The sequence below is a fragment of the Erythrolamprus reginae genome, chromosome 1 (genome assembly GCF_031021105.1).
Source record: "Erythrolamprus reginae isolate rEryReg1 chromosome 1, rEryReg1.hap1, whole genome shotgun sequence".
Lineage (NCBI taxonomy): Eukaryota > Metazoa > Chordata > Lepidosauria > Squamata > Dipsadidae > Erythrolamprus > Erythrolamprus reginae.
Window position 1 is genome coordinate 398,302,221 of NC_091950.1, and position 23,151 is coordinate 398,325,371.

A 23,151-nucleotide genomic window follows, 5' to 3' on the forward strand; every position below is an offset into this window, starting at 1 on the left:
CGAGAAAAGGAAAATGCCCTCCTGGAAATATTCAAGAGGATTCCAGTGTCCTGTTTCCTTTAGTGGTTTATCAGATGTTTCTTGGAACTCCAGAATATAAATACAACAATTCTTCACATATTACTCCATAATACTCAGCTACATAGTAATATCTCTCTCGAAGGGAGGGCAATTCAATTTAGTTCTCCAGATAAACCTAAAATTAATCTGATTTCAGCAACCACTGTGAACCCTCCCCTGAATGGGGCATGTTTAGAATGGGACAAAATGGGACAGAAGGAAGAGAACCACACTTCCATCAACATTGGCAGGGCAACCTATATAATACATCAACAGGGAGTTAAACCCCCACATCCACTCACACTGATGATGTTACCTACTTAAGTAATGAGATGTCTACGTGAAGAAAACCAACTCAGAGAGCACCAAGGACTCCAGAGATCGTCTTCTATTTAAGAAAGCACTCACCAGTTTATTGACTTTAGGCTGTGAGGAGAAGAACTTGAAAACCTCGGCTTTCTTGTCAATGGGCTTAATTGTAAGCTGAAAGAAAAAAGGAGGGTGGTTGTTGTTGTTTTTTAAAAATTATTTATTAATTCGACTTCTATGCCACCCAATCCCAAAGGATTCAGAGAGGCTTACAACAGTATGAAATTACAAAAACAATAAAAAGAACTCAAATATAAAAACTAAACTATCAAATCTTAATTAAAACCCATAATAACTCACCCATCAACATGCATACATAACATTCATACAATATGGCTATGATAGTTGTTGAATTCATGGAACCCAGACCTGCCGGCAAAGCTAGGTCTTAGTGGCCTTACAAAAAGCCAATAGGGTGGAAGCAGTATGGGCCTGGGGGGGGGGGGGGTTTGGGAGTTGATTCCATAGATCCAGGGCGGCAACAGAGAAGGCCCTCCCTCGCGGCCCTGCCAACCTGCATTGCTTGGTCAACGGAACCTGAAGGACGCCAACTCTGTGTGTTCTTATAGGTCTCTGGGAGGTATGTGGCAGGAGACGGTCCCGTAAATAGTCTAACTCTTAATGATCTCTTAATGATCTTAAGAGATCTTAATGATCATTATATACTAAGTCCTTATACAAAATTTGCTTCCACTGGAGATCAACGGATGTAAAGTATGAGGTTCTATAGCAGTGATGGCGAAAAATTTCAGCATGCAGGGCCAAAAAGCAAGCACATGCATCACGTTTCTACTGGTGCCCTCCATGGCCCCGTGTGACCAGTGGGCGCGTGCAAGTGAAATTTCAGTGATTCTTTTGCTTCTGAGCATATGCGGAAAGAAAAAAATCGCCAAAATCTCACACACGCGCATGTCCCTTGGTAAGATTTTGCTTCTTGTGCATGTGCAGAAGCAAAATCTTGCTAGGACACACAGGCACACCTGGTGGTCACCCGGACCTGCGCACGCAGCTCCATTTTCGCTACCGGAGCTATGGTGTGGCCCGTACCAGTAGCAACCCGCTGCTGGCGTGCATGCACGTGCTTTGCGGGCACACTCATCTGGGTTGCATGTACCCTGGATGAGCTGCCCAGGGTACATGCACATGCCTGAAAGTGAACTTCCTGTTTCCAGCAAACGCATACCCGCTAGTCTTCCGGGTTTCTGGCATGCATGTGCGCACGACGATCAGCTAGCCGGCACTCATGCAGGAAAACGGGGAAGACCAGCTCTTCCAGTTTCCGGCACTGCCACACGCACGAAGACCAGCTGATTGTCATGCACGCATGTGCACCAGAAACCTGGGAGAGAAATGGGCAATGCTGCGTGTGCCAGGCGACATGGCTATGTGCCACTTCAGGCACATATGCCATAGGTTCCACATCATGGTTCTATAGCATGAAAAACAACCATTCTAACAGAATGGCCACCGTTAGCATTCCACACTGGGCTTATCATCAATGTTATAATCCTAAACTTAGAAACAGAGTGTATGTGACGGTGGTTGTTCAGTCAATAATATAGACCAGTGATGGTGAACATTTTTTTCCTTGGGTGCCGAAAGAGTGTGCATGTACACTATCATGCATGCGCGAGTGCCCACATCCATAATTCAATACCTGGGGAGTGCGAAAACAGCTCCCTCCACCCCCCAGAGGTGTTTTGGAGGTCGGAAACAGCCTGTTTTACCAGCTTCTGGTGGGACAAGTAGGCTCATGTTTCCCCCTCCCCAGGCTCCAAAGGCTTCCCTAGAGTCGAGGGAGGGTAGAAACGTCCTCTCCCATCCCCCAGGAGCTCTCTGAAAGCCAAAAACGGCCTCCCAGAGTCTCTGTGTGAGCCAAAAATTAACTGACTGGCACACACATGCACGTTGGAGCTGAGCTGGGGCAACAGTTCGGGTGCCAGCAAATATGGTTCTGCGTGCCACCTGTGGCACCCATGCCATCGGTTCGCCATCACTGATAAAGACTAATATAAGTAAGAGTATAAATATTATTTACAATGCATACAATAGGTTTATCAGTAAACAGTCAACTACATGCATATCCAAGTCAAGCAATCATATACAAAACAGATATCAGAATATGCAGTTCTCTACATACAGGAGCTAAGCAATAATATTCTCACACAGTTCCATACAATACCGTAAGTATAATACATAGACCAATATTTAGCACAAAGCAATATTATAGTCACACAGACAAAACTAGCAGGGAGTCAGGCTCTGATCATTATTGTTAGCTAATTATCATTAGCAAGAGCAAGCATTAGCAACAATAACAGAGAGAAACACATCTGATTCCTTTTGATAGCTAATTGCAGCACTAGCCCTTAAAGCAACGTTATGCCAATTCCTTCAAGCATACTGTTAGATCGGACAAATTGAGCTGGACACGTTGAAAATGTAATCAGATTTATTGAATACACGCTGAAACGTCAGCAACTATGTACACTTAGTTCAGGCAGTAAAAGACACACACAGAAAAAACTTTAGAAGACAATAGCTGTTTAACTGCTGGAAATGCGTCTTGTTCATTTGGTCCCCATGTCCAGGTGGCTTCTTCCTTGAGTAATTTATGAAGAGGCTCCGCCACCGTTGCTTTCTGTTTTAGAAAGATGGAATAAAAATTTAGCAATCCTAAAAATGCCTGTAATTCTGTTTTGTTGGTAGGACTGGGGGTGTTCTTAATAGCCTTTACCTTTACATGCCTTCCTTGTCTATTTTAAATCCTAAAAATTCTACACTGGAGACACCCCGGGAGCATTTCTCTGGCTTTACTTTCAGACCCTTTTGTTGGAACCTTGCGAGCACTTCCCCGAGCCTTTCCCAAAGTCCCCGGACACTAAAACGTCATCGAAATAGGGCTCTACACTGGGAATTCCGTGTAATAATCTCTTTATGAGGCTTTGAAAAATTCCAAGGGCTACACTAACCCCAAATTGCAATCTAATACATTTGAAGGCTCCTCTGTGTCTTACTATTGTTTGAGTCTCTGGGGTCCTGGTCTACTGGCAATTGCTGGTAAGTTTGTGCCAGATCCAGCTCACAAAAATTGATCCCTTCCCCAGAGTGCTGAACTACTGGTATAGGGTAAGCTTGGTGAACTACTGGTATAGGGTAAGCTTGGTGCTGCAAGGCTCTGTTTAAGGTTGCCTTGTAATCTGCGCACATGTGAACTGACCCATCAGGCTTCATGGGAGTGACTATTGGTGTTTCCCATTTAGCGTGGTCTGTTGGAATGAGGATCCCTTGTGCTATAAGCTTGTCCAATTGAGCATCTACTTTAGGTAATATAGGCAGGGGGACCCATCATAGCTTTAGGTGGATCGGGGCGATGTTGGGGTCTAAATTGAACAAAATAGATGTACCTTTAAATTCCCTCAGCCCTTCTGAAAAAACTTCCTTAAATTCTTCAATTAGGGTGTATGGGGTCGTCTGCCCTGATTTTGTTAAGCCCTGTTACCCCGATACCCAATGGGTTCAACCAGTCCAGCCTCAGTAACGTGTGCCTTGGCCCATCTACTATAACCAATGGCAACATTCCCGAATAACTTTTGAACGGAATCAGAACCCGTTTACAACCCAACACAGGAATCCCATTCCCTTGGAAATCTCTAAGCCCTGAGGTCACAGTTCATTGTTCTTTCAATACCTCCAGCATATACAGCTTAAATTTTTGCCATGGCATGATACTATGTTTGGATCCCGCATCCAGTTCAATTTTACAGGGTTGGCCGTTTATACTTAGGGATACAAATAATTTCCCCTCTTTGGGCATTGAAGTGTTGCTAAATGTATGGGACATTTTACCTCTTTTAAAGTATCTCCGGTTGTCCTCAGTTCTTCTGTAGTTCCCCTGTTGGTAGTTCGGTCTGCTTTGCCAATTGCTTCCATAGGACCTTGGTGGGTTGGCTTTGGGAGGGAAATCATCTATGAGTACTGTGCGGTAGGCTTCTGCGATGTGTCCTTTCTTTTGGCATCTGTAGCAGATGGCATCTCTGAAGTTGCACTTTGCGTGGGGGTGATTTCCTTTGCAACCGGGGCACTTGAGGACTCTCTGGTACTCTCTTCGGTAGTCCCTGTTGTTGGTTCTGATCTGCAGGCACGTGTCTCTGTCGTGGCTTGGGTCGTCCTCTTGGGCCTCTGTTCTCTTGAGTTCCGCTACTAACGCATCGTAAACCTCGGCTGCCTTGGCTGCTTTTAAGACGTCTTGCAGCGTGGCTTCGTCATCTATGAGGAACTCTTTTTGGAGGGCAGTGTTCCGCATCCCGAAGATTAGCCCATCGATGAGCCTACTCTCGGGATCTTCAAATTTGCACTTGGGTAAGATTCCTCTGAGCCGCATGGCAAAGTCATTGATGGATTCGCCCTCTTTCTGCCTCATCTGAAGAAACTGGAAACGGCTTACTCTAGCTGGGGTGGTCGGCTGGAAATGAGCTGCTAATTTTGCTTGTAGCGTTGACCAGGCTATTGTCTCTACGGATTCGGGGTCTGCTAGCGTTTGCACTAGCCCGTATATCTCTGAGCCACAGTAATTTAAGAATAGGGCTCTTTTCCTGTTGTCTGAAACATCGTGCAGGTTACTTGCTTGTAGGAAGATCCGGAACTTCGACATGTATGTGTTCCAGGTTTCCTTCTTGGCATTGAACAGGTCTGGGGCTGGAACTATTGAGGATTGCATTCTTGTAGCTGTTGCCTCACGTGCTGGTTCCTGCACCCTCGTCGCCAATGTTAGATTGGACAAATTGAGCTGGACACATTGAAGCTGTAATCAGATTTATTGAATACATGCTGAAACATCAGCAACTATGCACACTTAGTTCAGGCAGTAAAAGACATGCGCAGGAAAAACGTGTGCCTTTTTATTCTGCTCAGCAGTGGAGACGCGGCTTGATAGCCGTTTGAATATGCCAGCCACGTTTTACCCAATCAGCGGCCGGCATGCAAATCACAGCGGACAGAACACATACATTGCTGTTTAGTTCATATATCCTTGAGCATCACCGGCTCAAGCTTCCATCCTTCCAAGGTGGGTAAAATGAGGACCCGAATTGTGGGGGAAATATGCTGGCTCTGTTAAAAAATGCTATTGCTAACATGTTGTAAGCTGCCCTGAGTCTAGATAGATAATAGATAGATAGATGATAGACAGACAGACAGACAGACAGACAGATGATAGAAAGAAAGAAAGAAAGAAAGAAAGAAAGAAAGAAAGAAAGAAAGAAAGAAAGAAAGAAAGAAAGAAAGAAAGAAAGAAAGAAAGAAAGAAAGAAAGAAAGAAAGACAGACAGACAGACAGACAGACAGACAATTGACAAACCCAACTGGTGAGGTGCGTAGTATTGACAGCCACCTACCTCCTTATCCGAATAAGAAATATTTTGGATGCTGCTCCATTCAAAAGACTTATTCGGAGAGAAGCGGTTATTGATGCTGTAGACATGAATCCCTTTGGCATCTACCCCAAGCAGGAAGTCTGTATGATTCTTCTTTTGCTGTGGAAAAATCCAAAGTTAAAATCAATATATTCATCTTGTGCGCTGACAAGCACGGATTATGTTATTTAATTTGGGTAATGAGCAGGCGGGCATTGCCGCTACTGCTGCTATCAGTACACTGTGTGCACAGCTTCAAGTCTCTGGCGTGCGCACATGTGCCCCCCAGTGAGATTTTGCTTCTGCGCAAGTGCAGGAAGCAAAATCTCACAAAGGGACACATGCACAAGATTTCGGTGATTTTTCACAGAAGCAAAAAATTGCTGAAATCTCGTGCACAAACACGTCCACTCGCGTCCACTGGGAGGCATGCACACGCACACCAGAAACCCGAAGCTGTGCATACCAGTGTGGCATTCTCATCCGTACCAGTTGGAACCCGCTACTGGTAATACATCTGCAAGAAAACAACCTACTTCAGTGTTCTGTCGAGCTCTCTGGTAGACTCCTCCCCAAAATTCACAGGTACAAATTTCAGACACACACACGTTTGAAAATTCAAAACAATGTTCTTTATAATGAAAATTCACTTAACCTAAGCCCTCTTTTGGTATAGCAAAGAGCACTGGTCTCCAAACAAACTGGTAATTTGTACAAGTCCCTTATTAGTTCTGTGATACTTAGCTTGCAGCTGTGAGGCAATTCACAGTCCTTCTTTCACAAAGTGAAACACACTTTGCTCTGGTTTAGTTTCAAAGTGGGGAAAAATCAGCACACAAAAGGTCAAAGTCAATGAAGCAGTCACAAAACACAAAGATCAGATAATCCTCCACAATGGCCAAACCCACAGGCTGCTATTTATAGCAGCCTCACTAATTACCACAGCCCCTCCCAACCACAGGTGGCCTCATTTTCTTTGATAATAATCTCTCAGTTGTTGTTGCCTATGCATCGCTCTCCACATGTGTGGCTGTATCATTAACTCTTGTTCTGAATCCAAGGAGAAGCTAGATAATTGATCTCCTTCTGAGCTGTCTGCCACATTCTCCTCCTCCCTGTCACTCATGTCTTCTTGGTCAGAGGAGCCTTCATCAACAGATTCCACCGGGGGCAAAACAGGCCTGCAGCATGTGGATGTCTCCCCCACATCCACAGTCCTTGGGGCAGGAGGTGGGCCAGAGCTAACCACAACATTCAGAGAGCACCATATTTCAACCCTGGGCTACAAATATTCTCCTTTATTGGTTAATATATCCACCGTCTGACATCGACCAATTACAACTTAATTTGGCCTAAAATGCACATTTCACAGTTCCAGATTCATGGTATACGTTAGGCCTCGACTTATGATCACAACGGGGAACCGAATTTCTATTGCTAAACAAGGTGGTGGTTATGTGAGTCACACTGAACAATTTTTCAACCTTATTGGCCATGTTTCTTAAGGGGATCCCTGTAATTGTTAAGTGAAGCACGTAGTTGTTAAGTGAACCTAGATTTCCCCCATTGACTTTGCTTGTGGGAAGCTGGCTGGGAAGGTTGCAAATGGTGATCTGTGACTCCAGGACACTGCAGACATCGTAAATATATGCCCGTTGCCGAGCACTTAAATTTTGATCACATGGTGATGGGGACACTGCAACAGCTGTACAGTAAATGAAGGAACTGGTCATCAGCCTTTCTTTTTTCTGTCTCTGTTTTTCTCTATTCTCTTTTCTCTCTTTCTCCTTCTTTCTCTTTCCTTTCTTCCTTCTTCTTTCCTTCCCTTCACCTTTCTTTCCTTCCTTCTCTCTTTCTTTATTTCTTTCTTTCCTTCCTTCCTTCCTTCTTTCTTTCATTCTTCCTTCCTTCTTTCTTTCTTTCTTTCCTTCCTTCCTTCTTCCTTCCCTTCACTTTTCTTTCCTTCCTTCCTTCTCTCTTCCTTGCTTCCTTGCTTCTTTCTTTCTTTCTTTCATCCTTCCTTCCTTCCTTCCTCATCTTGCAGTTTAGGTGACTCTTTTTCAGTGCTATTCTAACCTCAAACAGTTGGTAAACTAATGGTTGTAACTTTCAGCAGTTTGTTTAGTGACCGTTCAAAGTTACAACAGCACTAAAAACAGTGACTTATAACCATTTTTCACACTTATGACCCTTTGCAGCATTCCCATAGTCACGGGACTTACAATCGGATGCTTGACAACTCACTCATATTTATGACAGTTGCCAGGTTCAGGAGTCATGTGATCCCCTTTTACAACCTTCTGACAAGCAAAGTGAAAACCAGTTTCACTTAACAATCATCGTTACCAATTTAAAACTGCAGCGATTCACATAACAAATGTGGCAAGAAAAGTCATAAAATGGGATAAAACTCGCTTAACAAATTTCTCACTTAACGACATAAATGTTGGGTCATGAGTTGAGGAGTACCTGTATCTGTAAACACCTGCTTTAACTGGGAATTTTATTGTCTTGTTTAATTATCTTTACTGCAGTATATAAGTATATAATTAGTACTTTTGCCTTTTGGCAGTTTCTTCCCCATTGCTTCCTACAGTATAAAAGAGTCAAACATCAGGCATCTGTCAAGTACAATTTACCCTTATGTTAGCTAACACATTGAAAAATGTAAGACCAAGAGATCTACCGTATTTTTCGCTCCATAAGACGCAGTTTTTTTCCTCCCAAAGGAGGATGAAAAATCAGCGGCGTCTTATGGAGCGAAGATGCAGGCAGGGAGGGCGGGGGGGAGGCGCTGGAGCAGAGGGGGGGGCGTTATAGTCAACAAAAGTGTCCCGGACAGCCTCTGTCTCCCATTGCCGCCAAGGGGAGGTCTTCATCTGGAGACTGTCGCCGGAGGAGCGTTAGCGGCTCAGAGCCTTTCCTGGAGCACTCTGGACGCCCCTCTCAATGGCCCGGCTGCCAAGGCGAAAGCGCTGCCTGTTCGACATCTCCGTTCGATGCTGGCGCCTCTCTTCCTCCCTGCCTGCCGGCCCCTGCGCGCCCCAACCCCCCCGAACTCTCGCGGAAGGCAGTCCCCGTTCCCCCCCCCCCGCTTGCCAGCTCTCTCGTTGTTGTTTCTCCGGCGGTTCCGCTTCCAAGCAATCGTTTGCAAGCCGCAAGCACGAGATCCTGGGGGGAGGCGGCAGTCCTGCGCTTTGCACTGGGGAGGAGCAGCGGGGAACCAGGGCGGAGCCCTTCTTGACTCTGCCTCCCCCCCTCGCTGCTGGGAAGTTCTATTTCTAAGGAGCTCCGGGAACCCAGGTGAGGCTTCTTGTGGGAGAGGTTGGTGAGCAGAGCTCTCCTTGCAGGAGGAAGCCACCCCTCTGTGCTGAGAGGGAAGAAGGAACAATGTTCACCATCTCCCAGGACCACCAAGCCCCCTTCCAACAGCACATGCGAGGCTCCTGGACTGCCAGCTCTCAGCTTCTCATTTCTGCCTTCTTTCTTTCTCTCTTGCTCTTTCATTCTTTTTTCTTTCTCTTTCTTTCTTTCTTTCTCTTGCTTTCTCTCCTTCCTTCCTTCCATTTCTTTCATTCCCCCTCTATTTTTATTTCTCTTTCATTCTCTTTCTCTCTTTTTCTTTCTTTCTTGCTCTTTTTCTTTCTCTCTTTTACCTTCCCTTCCTCTATTTCTTCTTTTCTTTCTCCTTCCTACCTTCTTCCCTCCCTCCCTTCCTTCAGTCCTTCCTCTCTTACTCTCCCCTTTCATAAGTTTCCTTGCTTCCTTCCTCTGTTCTGTCCCTTCCCCTTTCTTTCTTTCTTTCTTTCTTTTTTTCTTTCTCTCCCTCCATTTCTTGTTTTCCTTCTCCTTCCTACCTTCTTTCCTCCCTCACTCCCTTCTTTCACTCCTTCCTCTCTTACTCTCCCCTTTCATAAGTTTCCTTGCTTCCTTCCTCTGTTCTGTCCCTTCCCCTTTCTTTCTTTCTTTCTTTCTTTTTTTCTCTCCCTCCATTTCTTGCTTTCCTTCTCCTTCCTACCTTCTTCCCTCCCTCCCTTCCTTCAGTCCTTCCTCTCTTACTCTCCCCTTTCATAAGTTTCCTTGCTTCCTTCCTCTGTTCTGTCCCTTCCCCTTTCTTTCTTTCTTTCTTCTTTCTCTCCCTCCATTTCTTGCTTTCCTTCTCCTTCCTACCTTCTTTCCTCCCTCACTCCCTTCTTTCACTCCTTCCTCTCTTACTCTCCCCTTTCATAAGTTTCCTTGCTTCCTTCCTCTGTTCTGTCCCTTCCCCTTTCTTTCTTTCTTTCTTTCTTTCTTTCTTTTTTTCTCTCCCTCCATTTCTTGCTTTCCTTCTCCTTCCTACCTTCTTCCCTCCCTCCCTTCTTTCACTCCTTCCTCTCTTACTCTCCCCTTTCATAAGTTTCCTTGCTTCCTTCCTCTGTTCTGTCCCTTCCCCTTTCTTTCTTTCTTTTTTTCTTTCTCTCCCTCCATTTCTTGCTTTCCTTCTCCTTCCTACCTTCTTTCCTCCCTCACTCCCTTCTTTCACTCCTTCCTCTCTTACTCTCCCCTTTCATAAGTTTCCTTGCTTCCTTCCTCTGTTCTGTCCCTTCCCCTTTCTTTCTTTCTTTCTTTCTTTTTTTCTTTCTCTCTCTCCCTCCATTTCTTGCTTTCCTTCTCCTTCCTACCTTCTTTCCTCCCTCACTCCCTTCTTTCACTCCTTCCTCTCTTACTCTCCCCTTTCATAAGTTTCCTTGCACCCTTCCTCTGTTCCTGTCCCTTCCCTCTTTCCTTCCTTCCTTCCCACCCTCCGTCCATTCATTCACCCATTCCTCTCTTGATCGCCCCTTTTACCCTTCCTTCCTTCCTTCCACCCTCCCTCCTTCCTTCATAGCTCGCCCTCGCCTTTCTTCCGTTCCTTCCAGATGGGAGTGCCCCCTCAAGACACCCGCCCGACTGCTGGTACCCTGTTTTTTCTCTCCCCTTGTCCTTTCCAGCTCACAAACATGACAACATAAAACACAACATGAATTGTCTGAACTGTCACTACACAGAATCACTCAGTGACAGTTTAACACATTCATGTACATGTATGTGGGGCTGTGCAACTTTAGGGCAACCCCACATACATGTACCGTACATGTAGTGTCCCATACAGCAACCAGCCCCCCCATATTCGAACCCATACAGTACCCAGCCCCCACAATAGTGTCCTATACAGTACCCAGCCCCCATATTAGTGTCTCATACAGTAGCCAGCCCCCCACAAGTGTCTCATACAGTAGCCAGCCCCCCACAAGTGTCTCATACAGTAGCCAGCCCCCCACAAGTGTCTCATACAGTAGCCAGCCCCCCACAAGTGTCTCATATAGTAACCAGCCCCCATATTAGTGTCCCATACAGTACCCAGCCCTCACAATAGTGCCTTGGGCAGATGGCAGCTCTTGATGACAGTTGTTTCATTACATTTTTGTTGTAGAACACTACCGTAGTCTCCTGCTGCATCCAATTTTACAAAGATGTCAAAGCAGAAAAGGCTAAGCTATAAAATCCCATTTAAACTGGAGGTAGTAAAATACGCCAAAGAACATGGAAACAGGGCAGCTGAAAGACAGTTTGGGCCACCTCCAACTGAAAAAATGATACGGGAATGGAGGAAACAGGAGGAAGCACTGCAAAAAGCAGATAAAAGCAAACACACTTTTCGTGGGCATACTGCAAAATGGCCACAGATAGATGTGGAAATGAAAGAGTGGATCATACATCACAGGAACAATGGATTATCAGTCTCCACGAAAATGATAAGATATGAAGCCAAGCGTCTTGCTGCAGAGAAAGGCATTGACGACTTTACTGGATCAGCATCATGGTGCTACAGGTTCATGAGAAGATCTGGCCTTGCTATGCGCACCAAAACTAGAATTGCGCAAAAAATGCCTAAAGAATATGAATCCAAGATTCTGTCTTTCCATAAATTTGTTATTGATGCAAGAAAGAAAAATGGCTTTGAAATAGGGCAGATTGGAAATATGGATGAAGTCCCATTAACCTTTGATGTTCCATCAAACAGGACTGTTGATGTGAAAGGTGCAAAAACTGTAACTGTGAAGACCTCAGGACATGAGAAAACCCATTATACTGTTGTGTTGTCCTGCTGCGCGGATGGCACCAAGTTGCCTCCAATGATAATTTTCAAAAGAAAAACCATGCCGAAAGAGGTGATCCCACGTGGAGTTATTGTCCATGTTCATGAGAAAGGATGGATGGATGAAGGTGGAATGAAAATATGGATAGAAAAAGTGTGGTCCAAACGCCCTGGAGGGCTTCTGAAGAAACCTGCCCTACTAGTACTTGACCAGTTTAGGGCACATATCAGTGACAACACAAAAAAAATCTTTAAATTAGCAAAGACCCATCTAGCTGTCATTCCTGGGGGGCTTACTAGCCAGTTGCAACCTCTGGATGTTTCACTTAACAAGCCATTTAAAGTGTTCATGCGAGAGGAGTGGAACAAGTGGATGGCTGCTGGGAATCATGACCTGACACCCACTGGAAGAATGAAAAGGCCCACCATCACTCAAGTTTGTGAGTGGGTGAAAACGTCATGGCAAGCCGTGAAGGATGAAACGGTTGTAAGTTCCTTCAGGAAATGTGGCATCAGTAATGCCTTGGATGGTTCAGAGGATGATGTCCTTTATGAAGACCCTGACACCAGTGATAGTGAGCCACTGAGCGTGACAAGTTCGGACAGTTGTGAGGAATTTTTGGGATTTCCCAATGACTAGAGACCTTATCTTTTACAGTAATGATGGTTCTTAATGCTGCTGTTGGCTATTGTTCATGTTAAGTTATTCTGTTATTGTAATAAATATTTTAGCCCACTTTTTGGCTCAAAATATTTTTTTTCTATTTTCCTCCTCTAAAATCTAGGTGCGTCTTATCAGCAGGTGCGTCTTATAGAGCGAAAAATACGGTACTTAAAAGTAATGGCATTTTACAATGGAGAACACTTTCTAAATCAGGCAGATTGCTCCCAGATCCCAACAGGCAATGCTGATGAGAATGTATGAATAACTCCCATAGCGCGTCCTTTTTTAGCCCCCTAGCAATACTGCTGGGGCACAAGAGACTTACAATCAAATATCTGGAACTGTCAGGAAAAAAATCTGAATCAGATGCATTAAAAAACCATACATACTTACAGCAATTGGGAAATAATTAACCCCATACATCTCCAAGTCTTGTGCTATTTTAAGATAGTTCATCTCAGCTTCATATCTAGAATAATGGAATATTTATTTTAAAAAAGGCTTGGAAAGGATTGTTCTTGTTGTATAGAGAAAACATTTTGATCTCAACTCCTACCCTCAAAACATTGCTACAGAGCACTGCACACCAAGACAACTAGATACAAGAACAGTTTTTTTCTGAACGCCATCACTCTACTAAACAAATAATTCGCTCAACACTGTCAGAGTTTCTACTAAATCTGCACTTCTATTCTACTAGTTTTTCTCATCATTCCTATCACCCATTTCCTCCCATGTTTATTTTATTTATTTATTTATTTATTTATTTATTATTTATTTATTTATTTATTTATTTATTTATTTATTTATTTATTTATTTATTTATTTATTTATTTATTTATCAGATTTGTATGCCGCCCCTCTCCGCAGACTGTATGACTGTAACTTGTTGCTTATATCCTAAGATCTTTATTAATATTGCTTCTTCATTGCTTATTTGACCTCTATGACAATCATTAAGTGTCGTACCACATGATTCTTGACAAATGTATATTTTATTTTATGTACGCTGAGAGCATATGAACCAAGACAAATTCCTTGTGTGTCCAATCACACTTGGCCAATAAAATTCTATTCTTCTATTCTATTCTATCTATATTACTATCACCCCTGTGAGATACTAGCTTTGCCTAGCTTTATTACCATGGCTAATCAAAGATGTTTACAAATTGCACTATATAAAAATCACATAAGTAGATGGACAATTCAACCGTGACATAGAAATAGCTTCACTTGGCACATCTAAATAAATTGGACATATCAGATTTTTTGGACTATAAGATGCACCAGAATATAAGACGCATCTTAGTTTTTGGGGAGGAAAATAAGCAAAAAGCTGATTGGTACGTGAATCAGCCTCCTGGAATATCCCCAAACAGTTGTTCCCAGACGGTGAACTTTAATAACAGTTTTGTTGGTTGTGAGCTCTGCACCTTGTTTTTCCAGCCTCTGAAACCTGTTTCAGTCCCTGAAACTTCCATTTCTGAGGCTTATTTCCCAGCCTCAGAAACCTCCGTTTGAAAGACTGGGCAGGGCTACATTCGGTGTATAAGACACACCCAAATTTTCACCCTCTTTTGGGAAAAAAGATGCATCATAAACTCCCCCAAAAATACAGTTTTACATTCAACTGAAATGATACCCAATTGAAAAAAATGCCTTTCCTGAAAGGATATTCTGAAGTCCTTGTAATGCTATGCAAAAGGTTCTGCTCTTGGAACAATCTGTAAAACATCTAAAGCTGTGGTTCTCAATCTGTGGATCAGGACCCCTTTGGGGGGTCGAACGACCGTTTCACAGGGGTCGCCTAAGACCATGGGAAAAGACAAATTTGCCAAGGTGTTAGGAACTAAAGCTTCTATTCTGGCGCCTTGGAACTTATTTTTACAATCCAACCAATCAGGTGTTTACAATAGAAACATAGAAGACTGACGGCAGAAAAAGACCTCATGGTCCATCTAGTCTGCCCTTATACTATTTCCTGTATTTTATCTTACAATGGATATACAGTGATCCCTCGCCCTCGAGTATCGCGAGGGTTACGTTCCAAGACCCCTCGCGATACTCGATTTTTCGCGATATAGTGGTGCGGAAGTAAAAACACCATCTGCGCATGCGCGCCCTTTTTTCCATGGCCGCACATGCGCAGATGGTGGAGTTTGCGTGGGCGGCGGGGAAGACCCAGGGAAGGTTTCTTCGGCCGCCCAGCAGCTGATCTGCTCGGCAGCGCCGCAGCAGCGAGGAGCCGAAGATCGGGGTTTCCCCTTTGCGTGGGCGGCGGGGAAGACCCAGGGAAGGTTTCTTCGGCCGCCCAGCAGCTGATCTGCTCGGCAGCACCGCAGCAGCGAGGAGCCGAAGATCGGGGTTTCCCAGCCGCCCACGCAAAGGGGAAACCCCGATCTTCGGCTCCTCGCTGCTGCGGCGCTGCCGAGCAGATCAGCTGCTGGGCGGCCGAAGAAACCTTCCCTGGGTCTTCCCCGCCGCCCACGCAAAGGGGAAACCCCGATCTTCGGCTCCTCGCTGCTGCCCGCCCGCCGCTCGCCCGCCCGCTGCTCAAGAGCAAGAGGGGGAGAGATAGAGAAAGAGAGAGAAGGAAAGAAAGAGATGAGAGAGGGAGGAAGAGAATGTGAGAGAGGAAGAAGCAAGATAGAGAAAGAGAGAGAGAAAGGAAGATGAGAAAGGAAGAGAGTGACGTCATCGGGTGGGAAAAATCGTGATATAGCGTTTCGCGAAGATCGAGATCGCGAAAATCGAGGGATCACTGTATGTTTATCCCAGTGGTCCCTTTGATCTTCCTGCCAATCAGCTTAAAGCTCTGTTGGGAGAATTGGTGCTAGACTTATGGTTGGGGGTCACCACAACATGAGGAACTGTATTAAGGGGTCGCGGCATTAGAAAGGTTGGGAGCCACTGATCTAAAGGCTTTGGACAGAACAGACCACAAACAGTGATATACAGATTGTCAATAAGCATTATTCTTAAACAGATAAGTATGTTGCTTTTACTCTCCAAAAGACTGAAACTAGCCCTTTAAATGAAGTGCTGACAAAACTACAATTGTTTCTTTACTTATTCAATTTGTAGGCCACCCATCTTGCCTAGAGGTGAGATCATCAACCAGGAACAGACTGATGAGAGGACTTGAGTTTCTGAGTTTCTATCTCTTTGGATCAAACTTTGTATCAAGAAGTGAATTCAAGGGTTAGAATTTAAAATTCATCTACATTTTTATTGGCTTCTAATATGTTCCTTGGGGGGGAAATAGATGAATAGGAGCACGGTGTCAAAGTCAGAAAATGTTTATCGTGACATCCTGAGTTTTTCTCTTTTTTTTTTTAATCCTACTTTTATTATTTTTATAAGTAACTCAATATTGTGAACAAACCTAATACTCCATCCTCTTCCTGTTTTCCCCACAACAAGTGGAATGAATGGTGATGAATGTCTATAATTATATTGGAGTTTTTTCTTTTAAGTCTTTTAGTCATATTAATTGGATTTTAAATGTATTTGCTATGTTCTTTTGATATGTTGTGGAGCTGCCCCGAGTCCTCGGAGAGGTGCAGCATACAAATCTAATTAATAAATAATAAATAAATAAATAAATAAACAACAACCCTGTGATGTGAGTTGCTGAGAGTGACTGGCCCAAATCACCCAGCCAGCTTTCATGTCACGGGTGGGACTAGAACTCACAGACTCCTGGTTTCTAGCCTGATGCCTTAACCACTAGAAACTGAAACCTTTAATATGGTTCCACATAAAGAGCTGATAGATAAATTAGTGAAGATTGGACTTAATCCCTGGATAGTTCAGTGGATTTGCAGCTGGCTGAAGCGTAGACATTGTTAATGGCGAGTATTCTGAGCAGAGACAGGTTACAAGCGGTGTGCCACAAGGGTTTGTTCTGGGTCCTATTCTTTTTAATATGTTTGTGAGTGACATAAGGGAAGGTTTGGTAGGGAAGGTTTGCTTATTTGCCGATTACTCTAAAGTGTGCAATAGGGTTGATATTCCTGGAGGCGTCTGTAATATGGTAAATGATTTAGCTTTACTAGGTAAATGGTCAAAGTAATGGAAACTGCAGTTTAATGTTTCCAAATGTAAAATAATGCACTTGGTGAAAAGAAATCCTCAATCTGAGTATTGTATTGGCAGTTCTGTGTTAGCAAAAACTTCAGAAGAGAAGGATTTAGGGGTAGTGATTTCTGACAGTCTCAAAATGGGTGAACAGTGCAGTAAGGCGGTAGGGAAAGCAAGTAGGATGCTTGGTTGCATAGCTAGAGGTATAACAAGCAGGAAGAGGGAGATTGTGATCCCGCTGTATAGAGCGCTGGTAAGACCACATTTGGAATACTGTGTTCAGTTCTGGAGACCTCACCTACGAAAAGATATTGACAAAATTGAACGGGTCCAAAGATGGGCTACAAGAATGGTGGAAGGTCTTAAGCATAAAACGTATCAGGAAAGACTTAATGAACTCAATCTGTATAGTCTGGAGGACAAAAGGAAAAGGGGGGACATAATCGAAACATTTAAATATGTTAAAGGGTTAAATAAGGTTCAGGAGGGAAGTGTTTTTAATAGGAAAGTGAACACAAGAACAAGGGAAGTTAGTTGGGGGAAAGATCAAAAGCAACATGAGAAAATATTTTACTGAAAGAGTAGTAGATGCTTGGAACAAACTTCCAGCAGACGTGGTTGATAAATCCACAGTAACTGAATTTAAACATGCCTGGGATAAACATATATCCATCCTAAGATAAAATACAGGAAATAGTATAAGGGCAGACTAGATGGACCATGAGGTCTTTTTCTGCCGTCAGACTTTTATGTTTCTATGAAACCCTGCCCTCAGTCTTTCTGTCCCGATGTTGCACAAAATATGGAAGGAGTGTAACTTGCCTGAGTGTCACACACACAAATTTGGAAGGGGCAGAAAGTGTGTCACTGCCCTTCCATATCAGGTCTTAATGGATGTGAGTCCTTTTTTCCAAAGTACAGTCGCAAGCAAAGGGTGCTGCAGTACCTGGCCATTCCCTGGTGTCCAGCATAACAGGCAGTAATCCTTTCTTCCCACATGTCAGGTGTCATCTGATATTGACGGAGAACCTAGATAAAAGAAAAACAAAGAACCAAAGAACCAAAAAGAAAACAGTGTCAAAAATAGTTACAGTGGTACTGCTACCTACAAACGCCTCTATTTATGAGCTTTTCTAGATAAGAACATGATCGAAACATTTAAATATGTTAAAGGGTTAAATAAGGTCCAGGGGGGAAGTGTTTTTGATAGGAAAGTGAACACAAGAACAAGGGGACACAATCTGAAGTTAGTTGGGGGAAAGATCAAAGGCAACATGAGAAAATATTATTTTACTGAAAGAGTAGTAGATCCTTGGAACAAACTTCCAGCAGACGTGGTTGGTAAATCCACAGTAACTGAATTTAAACATGTCTGGGATAAACGTTTACCCATCCTAAGATAAAATACAGGAAATAGTATAAGGGCAGACTAGATGGACCATGAGGTCTTTTTCTGCCGTCAGTCTTCTATGTTTCTATAAGTAGAGGTACCACTGCATTTTCCACTTAAGAACCCGAGCCTTCGAAACTGTAACTGGAAAAGGCAGGGTGAAGCCTTCGTGGGGCCTCTCTAGGAATCTCCTAGGAGGAAATGGGGCTGGAAAGGCAGGGAGAAGCCTCCATGGGGCCTCTTTAGGAATCTCCTAGGAGGAAACGGGGCCTCCACCCCCCCCTGTGGTTTCCACAATTGCATGCATTATTTGCTTTTACATTGATGCCTATGCTTCTTCTTACAAACTTAAGAACCTGGTCAGGGAACGAATTAAGTTCATAAGTAGAGGTACCACTGCATTTTTCAAACCTCAAGAAGGTTGTCCATGCAGATGTGGCAAAACTGTTCTGCTTTGGAAGGACCTGCAGAATTACATATAGCTTAAAATGCTACAGGATTAGAAGCAAACTGACTCCCATTTCCGGAAGCCTTTCAGCTTGTTGACAACTTAACACAGTACTGCTAAGTTTGGTTTGATTTTGTCATAAATTCCCCTTTCGTGAAGAGAAGTCTGGATTCTATCTAGAAGCAGGCTAATCCAGAATAAAAACGCCAAAGTCAGTTCTGAGTTCATGATCCAGGAGTTCCCTGGAGAAGTCACCCTGGAGGGGAAATCATTGACCCCCTCAGAGAGGGTCCGCAACTTGGGCGTCCTCCTCGATCCAGAGCTCACATTAGAGAAACACCTTTCAGCTGTGGCGAGGAGGGCGTTTGCCCAGGTTCGCCTGGTGCACCTATCTGGACCGGGACTCACTGCTCACAGTCACTCATGCCCTCATCACCTCGAGGTTCGACTACTGTAATGCTCTCTACATGGGGCTACCTTTGAAAAGTGTTCGGAAACTTCAGATCGTGCAGAATGCAGCTGCAAAAGCAATCATGGGCTTCCCCAGGTATGCCCATGTTACACCAACACTCCGCAGTCTGCATTGGTTGCCGATCAGTTTCCAGTCACAATTCAAAGTGTTGGTCATCACCTATAAAGCCTTTCATGGCACCGGACCAGAATATCTCTGGGACCGCCTTCTGCCGCACGAATCCCAGCGACCAGTTAGGTCCCACAGAGTTGGCCTTCTCCGGGTCCCGTCGACAAAACAATGTCGATTGGCGGGACCCAGGGGAAAAGCCTTCTCTGTGGTGGCCCCAGCCCTCTGGAACCAGCTCCCCCCGGAGATCAGAATTGCCCCCACCCTCCTCGCCTTTCGTAAGCTCCTTAAAACCCACCTCTGTCGTCAGGCATGGGGAAACTGAGATATTCTTTCCCCTTAGGCCTATACAATTTATACACGGTATGTTTGTGTGTGTTCTTGTTTGGTTTTTAATAAGGGTTTTTTTTAGTTATTTTAAATATTAGATTTGTTATATGCTGTTTTTATTATTGTTGTTAGCCGCCCCGAGTCTACGGAGAGGGGTGGCATACAAATCTAATAAGTAAGTAAGTAAGTAAGTAAGTAAGTAAGTAAGTAAGTAAGTAAGTAAGTAAGAAAGAAAGATACCTTGAAGGAGAAACCTCCCTTTTTAGCTAACAGTTCACATTATCCAATAATTGCTTGAGAACTGAGGAACACCAGAATTTTAAAATTTCCCACTCTCCAGAAAATAAAGAGAGGAATCATCTGTCCTAAAAGGATGAGTAGGAATCACTGGCCTAAAACAGGAAGTTGTTTTATGAATCATGCAAATCTGTTGCTTCCTATCTGGCTAACTCTGCTATTTTGGGTATCTGATGATTCCTCTTCATGACCAGGAGGATAGGAAAGTGTGAAAACACTTACTCTTTTTGGCAAAAGCTCTTCAGGAGCTAAGAAACCTGGTTTGTGCAGATTTGGGTCATAGTCACCGTACTGTGAGGGAAAGAAGTATCAGACGAGTCAACGGGAAGAGATTGTATACAAAGAATTGACAGCATAGTATAAGATCTAAATTAACACTTTTAAAAAAAAAAAGAGAGAGAGAGAGAGTACACTGAAATCATTTGATCATAAGATAACAACGAATTACGAAAAACGATCCGGAAGATTCGTTAATACTTTTTTAAAAATTGGATTGTGCAGAACTTGATGCTTTAACTTTAAAATTAAAAAACAAAGAAGACTCTGATTATTATAAAACATGGAACACATTTTATGATTGGTTTAAGAGGAGAACTAGATATTTAAATTGAATTACGATAATAACAATGCGTTAAGACATGTATTTATTGATAGAAAGATGAGATATGATGCAAATACAACTGTTTTTGTGAAAACAAAATTTTTATGTAACTAAATTAATTAACAAAGAGTGTACAGATGGCGGTTAAAAAACAATAACAATAGAGAAGACATTGACAACCAATGTTTATTTTTAATGTTATTTGTAATTTTGTAATTATCCATGGTGTTTTTTGTTTGTTTTGGTGTGTATGTTTTTTTTCTTTGTGTATTGCAAATATTGCAAATATACCAATGTATATACTTTTTTGATTATACTTTTTAAAACAATTTAATATAAAAAAAAATTTTTTTTTAAAGATAACAACTTAAAAATGGCTAAAGCTCTAAAAGATTTTTACAAGTGAAATCTGAAGGATGATATACACAGTGTAATTCCACAGGAGCCAAAAAAAACCCATCTGAAATACTTTTCCTGAGAATTTTACCTTCCTGTCCTTTAGGACTGACAAAACATGCTTGAAATTTAACCAGTTAGTATCAAACATACACTAGTTTACAGCTCAAGAAGAATCCAGTGCCATAACTCTATATAGATCCCCTTTCGGTTTTGTCGTCAATTCTACCAATACAGTAAAGCCCTATGACAATCATTAAGTGTTGTACCTCATGATTCTTGACAAATGAATATTTTCTTTTATGTATACTGAGAGCATATGCACCAAAGACAAATTCTTTGTGTGTCCAATCACACTTGGCCAATAAAGAATTCTATTTATTTTATCTATTTATCTATTTACCCACCCTGTTTAACTTTCTGAAGTTAAAATTCAGGGAAGATGAAAGGTTAGGTAGAGACCACTAGAAGGAAAATCCATCCAGTTCAAGTCCAAGCTGGGAATACAGTGGTACCTCTACTTAAGAACGCCTCTACTTAAGAACTTTTCTAGATAAGAACCGGGTGTTCAAGATTTTTTTGCCTCTTCTTAAGAACCATTTTCTACTTAAGAACCCGAGCCTGGAAAAAAGTTCTCAGGAAATTTGAGAGTGGCACGAAGGCCCAGCCAGTTTTCTGCCATTCCCCCTTTAATCCCATCCATCTCGGGCTTTTCTGGGCTACCAGAGGAGCCTTTTGGTGGCGCTTAAGGAGGCTTTGGGAGTCCAGAGCAAACAAAGCATTTTCCTTTCTCTGGGCGCTTGGAGAGGGAATAAACCTCTGCCAGCACCCAGAGAAAAGAAAGCGACTGTCCTCCTCCTCTTCTTCCTCCTCCTTCCACCCAAATTCTGAGCTTTTATTTCTTTCCTAATGGGTTTGCATGCGTTATTTGCTTTTACATTGATTCCTATGGGAAAAATTGCTTCTACTTACAAACTTTTCTGCTTAAGAACCTGGTCACGGAACAAATTAAGTTCTTAAGTAGAGGTACCACTGTAAAATAAAATGGAGGCTGATTGGAAAGAAAGTTTAATGATGAACAGAACCAACAGCAGTTCTGGGTCAGCTGAACAAAGAAATAACTAGATGACAGCCAGGATTTTATACAGGTTGTGAAATGTTGTTTTGGGAGGTGTGGGGTTGTGCAACTTCTGAAATGCCCTTAGGAAATTATGCAATGTAGTCAGCTGTGTGTCTTCTGCTAAAAGGTAGTGGGTAAATGCTAAATGGTCATGTCCTGTTCTTAGAATATGGGTGGAAGGGAATTCCCATCCCTGGAGGTGAATGTCTTTTGTTTCTGAATAGGTTGGCTCAATCTTTCTTAATGGGCACAAACTATCTGCTTGGGGGCTATTAAGTAAGACTGAGTCTGCTTTCTGTCTTTAAGAGCATGTTTCTCCATTTCTCCTTTAGGGAAATATAATATCCTGCCTTTTTTATACACTGCTCAAAAAAATAAAGGGAACTCTCAAAGAACACATCCTAGATCTGAATGAACGAAACATTCTCATTGAATACTTTATTCTGTACAAAGTTGAATGTGTTGACAACGTGTGAAATTGATTGCCAATCAGTGCTGCTTCCTAAGTGGACAGTTTGATTTCACAGAAGTTTGATTTACTTGGAGTTATATTGTGTTGTTTAAGTGTTCCCTTTTTTTTTTTTTTTTTTGAGCAGTATATTTCTCAAAACATTTCATCCTTCTAGAAGGGGGAGCTTCCCACAAGACTTTATGTAGGAACTCCTCAAATGCATGCCGCAGAATTATTTTTAATTAATAAAAAAGAAGAGCGGAGAAGAAAAAGTATTACTTTACAAGTAGACTCTAACTTAACGACCGTGCCATAGATTATAAGTCATGATAGTTGTATAGTGGGTCATCCACATGACTGGTTCAATTTTACAACATTTTATGCTGTGGTCATAAAATGAATGCTGTGGTTGAGTTTGCGGAGAGGGGCGGCATATAAATCCAATAAATCTAATCTAAATCTAAAATGAAAGCCACAGTTGGTGATTGACTTTGAAACTTAAAGATAAACAAGACTCAAATTATTATAAAATTTGGGGGAAGTTTTACAATTGGATAGAAAATTAAGATATATGTATGTACAGTGCTCCCTCGATTTTCGCAGGGGATGCGTTCCGAGACCGCTCGCGAAAGTCAAATTTCCACGAAGTAGAGATGCGGAAGTAAATACACCATTTTTGGTTATGAACAGTATCACAAGCCTTCCCTTAACACCCCTAAATTACCATTTCCCATTCCCTTAACAACCATTTACTCACCATTATTACTGGTACTTACCATTGAATAAGACACTTAGTAGTCCTGATATTTATAAACATAATTATTTATTAA

General features: G+C 42.7%; 1 protein-coding gene across 10 annotated transcripts in view; it reads right to left on the reverse strand.

Annotated features, from left to right (window-relative positions):
• The window catches only part of LOC139157884 (merlin-like), a 78,653-nt gene that overhangs the window by 17,079 nt on the left and 38,423 nt on the right, over positions 1–23,151 (reverse strand). For 7 of the 10 annotated variants that reach the window (XM_070735118.1, XM_070735117.1, XM_070735119.1 and 4 more), the window contains 5 exons: positions 19,976–20,044; positions 17,655–17,737; positions 13,019–13,094; positions 5,826–5,963; positions 469–543 (listed from right to left, as the gene is read on the reverse strand). In XM_070735118.1, the coding sequence (XP_070591219.1) occupies positions 469–543; positions 5,826–5,963; positions 13,019–13,094; positions 17,655–17,737; positions 19,976–20,044 (441 nt within the window). Of the gene's footprint in view, positions 1–468; positions 544–2,863; positions 3,071–4,278; positions 5,234–5,825; positions 5,964–13,018; positions 13,095–17,654; positions 17,738–19,975; positions 20,045–23,151 lie in introns of those variants that run through there. The other 3 variants (XM_070735115.1, XM_070735113.1, XM_070735114.1) reach the window with 2 other exon arrangements.